This window comes from Gadus chalcogrammus, chromosome 22, assembly GCF_026213295.1.
Source record: "Gadus chalcogrammus isolate NIFS_2021 chromosome 22, NIFS_Gcha_1.0, whole genome shotgun sequence".
NCBI classification, from domain to species: Eukaryota; Metazoa; Chordata; class Actinopteri; order Gadiformes; family Gadidae; genus Gadus; species Gadus chalcogrammus.
Genome location: NC_079433.1, coordinates 1,744,094 through 1,755,174, shown reverse-complemented (window position 1 = coordinate 1,755,174; position 11,081 = coordinate 1,744,094). Strand labels below are relative to the sequence as shown.

At 42.5% G+C, this 11,081-nt stretch overlaps 1 protein-coding gene and 1 long non-coding RNA gene across 3 annotated transcripts in view; one reads left to right on the top strand and one right to left on the bottom strand.

The window, feature by feature from the left end:
- Window positions 1–853: 853 nt before the first annotated feature.
- LOC130375629 (tumor necrosis factor receptor superfamily member 6B-like) lies at window positions 854–4,513 on the bottom strand. Its single transcript, XM_056582670.1, has 4 exons — window positions 4,421–4,513; window positions 3,770–4,241; window positions 2,943–3,125; window positions 854–1,370 (listed from the first exon to the last, which is right to left on the bottom strand). The coding sequence occupies exons 1-4, from the start codon at window positions 4,421–4,423 to the stop codon at window positions 1,087–1,089; spliced, it is 942 nt and encodes a 313-aa protein (XP_056438645.1). The 5' UTR covers window positions 4,424–4,513; the 3' UTR covers window positions 854–1,086.
- The window catches only part of LOC130375667 (uncharacterized), a 9,580-nt gene continuing 2,203 nt past the window's right edge, over window positions 3,705–11,081 (top strand). For both annotated transcript variants that reach the window (XR_008893898.1, XR_008893899.1), the window contains exon 1: window positions 3,705–4,259. This is a non-coding gene — a long non-coding RNA (uncharacterized LOC130375667). The remainder of the gene's footprint in view (window positions 4,260–11,081) is intronic.

Genomic DNA, 11,081 nt, shown 5'->3' with positions numbered 1-11,081 from the left:
CAGTGCATACATTCAAAGTGCAAGGAGGTACGACATACAGTCAGTGTGTGAGAGGTTCATGAGTTCCTGGTGTTAGTGACGGTATGGAGAGGTCCATGAGGTATGGAGAGACAGGACGAGGGGGGCTCCCTCCTCTCATTAGACTAAAGACATCGATAGAGCAGCCAAACAAAGCCATGAAGGTGTGTGTGTGTGTGTGTGTGTGTGTGTGTGTGTGTGTGTGTGTGTGTGTGTGTGTGTGTGTGTGTGTGTGTGTGTGTGTGTGTGTGTGTGTGTGTGTGGTGCAGGGAATGTTCCACATACTGGCCGTTACAGTGTTGATGTGAGAAATAATGATCAAAGATATGATAACAAAAATAAATACGTTCTTCTGCAGCACAGAAGCACTGGGATGCAGCCCTCTGAACACACCACCTTCATGATCCTCCTCCTCCTCCACTACTCCTCCTCCTCCTCTACTCCTCCTGCTCCTCCTCCTCTACTCCTCCTCTACTCCTCCTCTACTCCTCCTGCTCCTCCTCCTCTACTCCGTCCCACACCGGCCCTCCTGCTCCCTCCTCCTCCTCTACTCCTCCCCTACTCCTCCTGCTCCCTCCTCCTCCTCTACTCCTCCTCTACTCCTCCCCACACCGGCCCACCTGCTCCCTCCTCCTCCTCTACTCCATCCCCTACTCCTCCTGCTCTCCCTCCTCCTCCTCTACTCCTCCTCTACTCCTCCCCACACCGGCCCACCTGCTCCCTCCTCCTCCTCTACTCCTCCCCTACTCCTCCTGCTCCTCCTCCTCCTCTACTCCTCCTCTACTCCTCCCCACACCGGCCCACCTGCTCCCTCCTCCTCCTCTACTCCTCCCCTACTCCTCCTGCTCCCTCCTCCTCCTCTACTCCTCCCCACACCGGCCCTCCTGCTCCCTCCTCCTCCTCTACTCCTCCTCTACTCCTCCTCTCCTCCTCCTCTACTCCTCCTCTACTCCTCCTCTACTCCTCCCCACACCGGCCCTCCTGCTCCCTCCTCCTCCTCTCCTCCTCCTCTACTCCTCCTCCACTACTCCTCCTCTCCTCCTCCACTACTCCTCCTCTACTCCTCCTCTACTCCTCCCCACACCGGCCCTCCTGCTCCCTCCTCCTCCCCTCGATGCGTCTCAGTTTGCTCTGCAGCCTGCGTCCGTGTCTCCCTCTCATCAGCCTCAGCAGGATCTTCCTCAGCGCCGGGGGCGGGGCCTCCAGCGCCCAGCGGGTCAGGAGGAGGCGGAGCTCCCCCGGCTCCTCCCCCCCGGGGAGCGGGGCGGACAGGAGCAGCCTGAGCCTGGACACCGGGATGTTCTGGTGGAGCAGGAACCCCGGGAGGAGGTCCCTCAGATAGTCCACAGACGCTGCAACAACAACACCCTTACTATGTGTGTCACGTAAAATATAGATACATCATTATCAGATACATGATATTCATTATTATATACTATATGTTATTACATTACTATTAGGTTCTGTATGTATATTATTATCATATACATGATATTCATTATTATATACATGTTATTACATTATTATTGTGTACTGTATTTATATTATTATCATATACATGATATTCATTATTATATACTATATGTTATTACATTACTATTAGGTTCTGTATGTATATTATTATCATATACATGATATTCATTATTATATACATGTTATTACATTATTATTGTGTACTGTATTTATATTATTATCATATACATGATATTCATTATTATATACTATATGTTATTACATTACTATTATGTTCTGTATTTATATTATTATCATATACATGATATATATTATGTATGCTATATATTATTACATTATTATTATATACATGATACATATTATCAAATACATGATAATTATTGTGATATACTATAGGTTATTACATAATTATTATGTACTTTATGTATTTATATTATTACATCAAATCATTTGATGTAATCATATTACATCAAATACATGATATATATTATTATATATTATCTCATTATTATAGTATACACAATATATATTATTATATATATATCATATATATTATTACACTTTTATTGTATACATGATACATATTATCATATACATGATATTTATTAATATATACTATATGTTATTACATTATTATTATGTACTGTATTTACAATATTACATTATTATCATATACAAGATAGATATTATTATATATTATTACATCATTATCAAATACATGATATATATTATTATATATTATTACATTATTATAATATACATGATACATATTATCATATACATGATATATATTATTATATACTATATATTACGGTATTGCATTATTATTATTTACTGTATTTATATTATTACATTATTATCGTATACATGATACATATTATCATATACATGATATATATATATTATTATATGCTATATATTATAACATTATTAGTATATACATGATACATATCATCATATACATGATATATATATTATTAGATACTATATACTATTACATTATTATAATGTACTGTATATATTATAACATTATTATTATAAACATGCATGATATATATATATTATTGATATGATTACATGATATATTGTTATTGATACGACCAAATTCTTATATTTTATATGTTATATCTAATATATATTATTATATATATTTGATTATTATATATTATATATATTATTAAAATATTATTACCAGTATATATATGATCTAGATAGATAGTTAACTCTTTATTAATAGATGTGAATCATATTTATATCATAAATATATATTAAAAAAACCTCCAATTCTTAATTTAGTATTGCCATATTGAATATATCATTATTATTATTATTATTATTATTATTATTATTATTATTATTATTATTATTGTGTTATTGTATATGCGTTTATAATAGGGGTAATCTACTGAGCCCCTCCCAGTTAAGAGGCCTCTCGACCAATCAGATCTCACCCCTCTCTCTTAGCTCCTCGCAGGAGGTGCACACGCTGTCGTACCACGCCCCCCCGGCCAGCAGCTGCAGGCCCCGCCCCCCGGTGCAGGCGGTGTGGGCGTGGCATGGGTCCCGCGCCGACACCGCCCCTGAGAAGGAGCCCGCCGCACACGGCTGGCAGGCGGTGTCCGCCGTGGGGGTCCCTGCAGACGGAGCAGAGGCTGGTCAACCAACTAAGTAGGTAACTAACTAGGTAACTAACTAACTACAGGGGTGGGTCCGGGGCTGGGAGAACACTAACTAGCTCACTAACTAACTAACTAGCTCACTAATTAACAGACTTGGTAAATAATTAGGTAAGTTACTAACTAAGTTACTAACTAGTTAATTAGGTAAGTTACTAGTAAACAAACTAGGTAACTAACTAACAAACTAGGTGATTAAATAGGTAAATAAAAAAGTAACTAACTAACTACAGGCTGGGTCAGGGAGCAGACCGCTGGTTGAACACTAACTAGCTCACTAATTAACAAACTAAACTATACTAATCGAAACAATGACCAAAACACCATGACAACATTCCTATACTCCATTCATTACATTATCTCTCTCTTCCTCTCTCTCTCCCTCTCCCTCTCCCCCTCTCCCCCTCTCTCTCTCTCTCTCTCTCTCTCTCTCTCTCTCTCTCTCTCTCTCTCTCTCTCTCTCTCTCTCTCTCTCTCTCTCTCTCTCTCTCTCTCTCTCTCTCTCTCTCTCTCTCTCTCTCTCTCTCGGAGGAGGAGGAGGAGGAGGAGGAGGAGGAGGAACAGGGAGATGAGGAGGAGGAGGAATAGGAGGAGTAGGCTACCTTGAGACACCACTCCGGACCCGGTGGGACACGTGCTGTGTCGGATGCACATATCGAAATCGGGCGCGTGGTAGTGTCCCGCGACGCAGCGGCAGGCGGTGTCCAGGGCGGCCGAGCACTGCGCGTGCACCTCTTGGTTCCGGCTGCACGCGCCGCACGGGATGCACGCCTCGATGTAGTTCCAGAGCTCCGTGAACGATCCCGGTGGACACGCGGCGCAAGCGCTCTTCCGCGTGCCCGTGCACGGCGCGTGGAGGTAGGTGCCGGGCGCGCAGCGGTCGCAGGTGAGGATGACACCGGAGTCGGGGTCCGTCCTCTGGTAGGTGGTCGACCCCGTGGTCAGCGGACCTGTTGACCTACTGGTTGACCCGTTAGTTGACAGACTGGTCAACAGACTGGTCGACCCGTTCGTCGTGAACCCGTTGGTCGGGGGCGGGAGTACGCACAAAAACAGCGCGAACATCTGGAGGAACTGAAACACAATATGGAGGTCAGTGGATTCGCTAGCTCAGCTTCTTTGAATAAACATTTAAAAAAAAAGGTTTAGAAACTGGACAAAGGAAGATATAAAAGTAGGCATCTTTAAAAGGTAAGAAGAGGATAGAGAGTGAAGTAGGAAGTAGAAAGTTCCGAGTTGGGTTATTATCACACCATGTCAGGGCTGGATGCGGACCGGAGTGGGGCCTGAGGATTGGAAACCCTCTTATGTTCGCTGTAGCTTTTTTTTTTTACGTCAGCCGGATGTTATTGGTAAATAAATAGGCCTATGGCACGACCCCTGTGACGTCAGGTTTGGGGATTCCCGTCAAGGACAGAAGGCGCCTTCATGAGGGCGTTCATTTTCCTGGTAATAGCTTACGTGTGTCCCCGACAGCGACAACGTTCCGCAGGTTTATTTTATAAAAAAAGAAAAGTCAGAACTTAACAGAACTTAGTCGGCAAACGCCTCTATTTCCTTGTAGCCTATCACCTACCATCCTTTTGTTTTTATTTATGAGAAGCACATCGTATTGCCACTGTATGGAAGGCTACACATGCCCTTATCTAGAGCTGGTTTACCAGTACAACAACGTTTAAAACGGAGCAAAGTCTATGCCAACAGACGGTTACAACGCCAATCAAAAGTAAAGTATGTGACATGATGGTTTTATTATTTTATATTGAGTTAAACCTTCATGTTCCACCATGTTCATACGAGTCACTAGTAAACCGTACGTCACAAACTGGGCAACTCTGTTTGGTGAAAATCTGGCCCCAGTTGCCGAACGGAAATAGAATCTTAAGAGCGTCATGAGGTGTCGTTCACGTGAACTTTCCGACGTCGCGATAATGTTTTCCCCATAATTCCCAACGATGTGAACGTGCCAAGAGAAAACAAAACGATGAATGAATCATAAATAAAGACAAAAATACTCAATTAATATTGATATAATATTTACCAAATTAATATAATATATACTAGATTTAGATAATATAGGCTATGTTAAATTAATTTGATAGATATATTAAATGTATGCAATACATCGCGTCTTTGGTACGATAGTGCTGGATAAGACAAGAAATACAGTCTGTACCTCAACGTAAAATGGTGTATTTGACATCGATACCATAGATTAGAAAATGTACAGTCAGAGGTCATTTATACGGAAAGCTAGCTAATGTGATATTTATTGTAACTGTCTGATACTGTGTTACTGATTGAATTATAATACATCAATAGCAAGCCAATATAATTTTCACATCTTCTCAACAGAGAGAGAGAGAGAATTAAAGAGAGAGAGAGAGGGAGAGAGAGAGAGGGTGTATATATTGTAACGGCGGCGTTTGGCAGGACCCAAGTGCACAGACTGACGACAAGCGTTGAACAGTTACAAGAGTTTATCCAGATGCTGGATCAGCAGGCAGAGAGTCGTCAGCAGGCAGAGAGTCGTCAGCAGACAGAGAGTCGTCAGCAGGCAGAGAGTCGTCAGCAGGCAGAGAGTCGTCAGCAGACAGAGAGCCGTCAGCAGGCAGAGAGTCGTCAGCAGGCAGAGAGTCGTCAGCAGGCAGAGAGTCGTCAGCAGACAGAGTCGTCAGCAGGCAGAGAGTCGTCAGCAGACAGAGAGTCGTCAGCAGGCAGAGAGTCGTCAGCAGGCAGAGAGTCGTCAGCAGGCAGAGAGTCGTCAGCAGGCAGAGAGTCGTCAGCAGACAGAGAGTCGTCAGCAGGCAGAGAGTCGTCAGCAGGCAGAGAGTCGTCAGCAGGCAGAGAGTCGTCAGCAGGCAGAGAGTCGTCAGCAGGCAGAGAGTCGTCAGCAGGCCGAGGTCGGCAACGGGAGGGCCGATGGGCAGCAGGGAACGGGTGAACAGTCAGACAGGCAGGGATCAGAGACCAGGCAGGGATCAGAGACCAGGCAGGGTAGTCAGACAGGCAGGGATCAGAGAACAGGCAGGGATCAGAGACCAGGCAGGGATCAGAGACCAGGCAGGGTAGTCAGACAGGCCTGGATCAGAGACCAGGCAGGGATCAGAGAACAGGCAGGGATCAGAGACCAGGCAGGGTAGTCAGACAGGCAGGGATCAGAGAACAGGCAGGGATCAGAGAACAGGCAGGATCGGAGGTGGGTCAGGATTCGAGTCGCGGGAAAGCACTGTGAAACACAAGAGACAATCTGGCAGGGAATGTTTGGGAGGAGAGGACTGATATAGGGGGAGCACAGGTGAAGGTGGTTGGGTTAGTTAGGAGAAATCAGGGTGGCAGGCAGGTGAAGGGGAAAACCAGGAGCGGACCATGACAATATATATATATATATATATATATATATATAGAGAGAGAGAGAGAGAGAGAGAGAGAGAGAGAGAGAGAGAGAGAGAGAGGTATATATATATATATATATATCGAAAGAGATATTGATAGAGAGAGAAACAAAGAGAGAGAGAGGGTGAGAGACATTTAAGGATAGAGACAGACAAAAACAACTTTACCTCAATAAAACAGATTTAGGACCATGAAACAGAGCCAGTGGCCTCTAGGGTCTGACCATTGACTTCTAGTGTCTACTAGTGACCTTTAGTGTCGTCTCCATAGGTCCTCTTAACTATAAAAGGTTCTTTGTATTTTCCTATAATGTTACTTCCCTGCAGTACAGCCCCCCACCAGGTGCTAAATTGATCAGCTCAGTGTGATAGTGAGCTGATTCATATTTATTTTGGGGTTTTTCCCGGGAAGGCTTGGGTCCTTTCATGAACTACATCCATCCGGGAACAGAAATGATAAGGAAGTGTGCCCTGAGGTCACTGAACAAATGATCAATTGAACACAAATAAGGGGAGGATTGGTCCATAAAACCTTCCAGGAAAAATGATTAATGTGGAAAAACACTAAAAACCCATTCCTTCTATTTTATTGTTAAATATATTGTATATTGGACTGCTAGCTGTTTAAATTGTATGCATACTACTGCTCTATACTGTAGTAATACTCTTTATACTACTGTTTACATATTATATATGTAATATTAGTTAGTTCTATACTACAGTATAGAACTAATATTCTATATTGTAGTAATACTATATACTACTGTTTACCTATTATATATACTTGTGTTCTATACTCCAGTAATACTCTATACACTACTGTTTACTATTGTAGTAATACTCTATATACTATGGTTCTACGCTGTCGTAATACTCTATATGCTACTGTTTACTACTGTAGTAATACTCTATATATTCTACGCTGTAGTAATACTACTGTTCACTACTGTAGTAATACTCTATATACTACGGTTCTACGCTGTAGTAATACTCTATATACTGCTGTTCACTACTGTAGTAATACTCTATATACTACTGTTCTACACTCTAGTCAATATCAGCCAACTCATTCGATAAACTGTGGTTGTGATGGAAAATCTCCATGTTGTTACGTTTTTTTCTCTTTACTGGAAGATGAAAAGGTGCTTTGTTTCCAAATCAACTTCAGAACTGCAGCTTTCACTTTCAGTAAGAAAGAATCACTGGCTATTTATCGGAAAACACCAGTGTGTTGATGGTTTGTGTGTGTGTGTGTGTGTGTGTATCTTTATGTGTTTGTGTATTTGTGTGCGTGTGTATGAGTGTCTTTGTGTGCGTGTGTGTGTTTTTGTGTAATTTATGTGTATGTGTGTGTGTGTATCTTTGTGTGTGTGTTTTTATCTTTACGTGTATATGTGTGTGTGTTTATCTCTGTCTTTGTGTGTGTATGTGTGTGTGTGTCTGTTTGGGTAGTTGAACTCGTAGCCTTAAACCCTGTAATCACCATCATTATGCCCTCCAAGTTCAACCTTTAAACAGATGACCTGTCGGGGCAACAACACCTGGGAGTTTCCCATGACTTCCAGACAAACTACCATAACCAGGTTGGCTGGTAGAGTTATTTCTAATCCGTGGGTGATTCCCAGTAATTGGTCACTTATTCTCTGTCAAAGTGTTATATATTTTTATTTCTTTTCGTGGCGGCTAGAGGTTTTTAAAGTGAGGGAGGAAGGACTGCGCGCTTGGTTGCCATTGGCCTGCTTGCACTGTTGGTGTATGGTGGGATAAGAATGTGAGACTCAAGTTGTTTCAGGCTGTTTTGGTGAACTACAAAATAGTAGGGAGGTATAGTTACGTGAATAAATTTGATACAAAGCCACCAGTGGCATCACTGTAATTTGAAAGCTTGTGGGAAGCATGTATTTGAAATGGGCAGAAGGAAATACAAGGGCAGAAGGAAAGGATGCAAAGCCCATTAGTCAAATCAAGGGTACTCTTGATTTGTAAAAGTAAATTAAAAAAAATCGCGGCCTATTTTTGACCTCAATGACTGAAGTTATTGGTTGTAATTTAGCTATGTTTATTTTCAGTTACATTTGTTTGAAGAAAAGATTTAAGACCAAAAGTGATGCCATTTAAAATGCATCATGCTCTGAATCATTCACCCTTTCCACAATATCAAACAGAACGGTCAGAGTAGCAAACTAGTAAAAGAACGAGAACATTATTTCAACAACCTGATCTATAGGCATGATGCCTAGCAAGGAATTTCGCATAGCAGCACCAACGTGAACTTGACACTTGTCGTGGCGTTTGGTTGCCCTATCAAGATTTTTCACATCAGTGAAACCATGAACAGCCCACGCTGGAGATTTGCCATTATTCATTAGTAAACCGGGCCAGCAATACAGTCGATTGCTAGTAATGCTACCAGTAAGCCATGAGTACCTAGCAAACCATGTAGCACCCACAACACTGACGTTGCCATTGCTTTTGGTGATGTTGCATATTCTTGAAGAAAGTTGTCCAATCCCGGGTTGCTTTTAACTCACTTCATTTATTAAAGTCGTCGGCATGTTTCGGTATGGTAAATGGAGACTACGGAGGGAATTGTATCTAACACGTGTGAGAGGAAAATCCCGTGATCTACTTCAAGCCCCCCGGGCTTAGGCCCGGCTGGCTATCTGCGCCGTCTACCTATTGATCTCTGCCGCTCTCTACCTCTAGTCCACAGGTAGAGACCGTCAAGTGGGCGTGGCCTAGTGGGCGTGGCCGGGGTAACGTAATGGCTTCGGCTTCTTCAGGTGATGCCTTCTGTGGTGGAGCAGCCTTCAATAAGGTCTTGCTCCCCTTGTGGCTATGTATAGTATTTACGGCTTATATGTTTGGTCCTGCTTCATTGGGTCTATGTGTGGGTAGCTTAGATTCTTAAAATACGTAACAGTGATCTCGATTTTGCGAAGTGGTCTACCTTTTTCTTTGGTCGCTAACTTAGCACTGTAACTCAATGAATCGAATGCTTAGTTTGAAATTAAACATGAACAATGACCTCTGTTTCCAATGTTTCCATTGTACACTTTATTCGCAAATGTTAGAATCTCGTTATCCTCCAGTCAGATGATTTCAACTGCTTTGCGTCTGAGCGGCAATGCAGGCAGAGCGGGTTTGTTATCGACAGCGTTGCCAGATTCGGCAGATTTCCCGCCCAATGATACATTTTCCAGCCTAACGTGGTTAAAACTAAAAGAAGCCCAATTGGGTGGGGAATCTGCCCAATCTGGCAACACTGCTCAACAGCCAGGGATCCTGCTTATTGGTTCATAGCGCTGCCCGAATCACTCAAAGGAGGACTTTCCTCCTCCCTCCCATTGAAACCAATGCCGTGTTCAAATATCCATATCCGTACTTACTAGCTTAAGTTTTTTTAACTTTCCGATTCAGATCGGGCGCAAATAAGGGTACTGTTAACGACACGGATGGTGTACTCAAAACGGTCAAATCGCGAAGTGTGTGGCGATGTACACTTTTCGTACTCAATGGCAGCCATTTTAGCTACGTAGCGGAAGAGGGCGGAGCCAGGCTGAGCCAAAGTCGGCGCATTTTCCACATAGCCTGCATTAAGCGGGATGTTTTAGGAGCCGCGGCAGCCAAACAAATGACAAATGACTGGATATCAATCAAAGGCTCATAATTATCCTAATGCCATGTACTAAAAAAATTTAAGTTTTCTCTATTCAAGACGCCACCTCAAGCGTTTTATTAGCCGTTTTATGTTATAATCTTTTGCTGGAGAAGGAGGGGTGGGCAGCTGAAAGGAGTCGTAGTGAAACAAATGTTGTTTCGGCCCGGCATTTTAGAGGGCCTAGTGCACGGCTCCATTAACTTCTCGTGTCCGAGGTTTTTCCTTTTACTTAACATGAATGACGTTGATGGTTTTGGCACTGTGGTGACTTTTTATCCCTAAAAGTGTTTTAGTGATAAAGGGATTTTTAGACTGGTTCAGCTGCTGCTCAATGACTCATGTTCCTCTGCTTGCGATCATTGCGATTCACCATTTATTGATCCAATTATTCAAAAGATCCAACGACAAAGAATGGATGCATTACGGTATCATTTTTATAATATTGTTAATAGCCTAATAAACATTTCAGTTGCGTTAGTGTTTAATTTTGGCCGGTATCAAATAAAGATTTTGGGGAGAAAAAAAGATTGTCCTGGCGGCCTTAAACTGACTCAACAGCGCCACCTGCTGTTGTGTAGCGTGAATCACAGGACATTTGTTTGTCACGTGACTTTTGGCACTCATTTTCCGCCTGACTGATCCACGTTCAAATGCCTTCAGATCCACGCGTAGTGTTCCGTACTTGTAGAATTGTTTTGTGTACTTGAAGGATTTTTTTTTGTACTTGGAGGATATTTTTTTGTAATTGAAGAAATATGTTTCTTTGTATGTGTAAAACATACTGTATTTGTTTCTGAAGCAAAATGCATTAGTTTGTGAATGATGTTTTGTATTTGCAAACCACACTGAGCGTGTGTG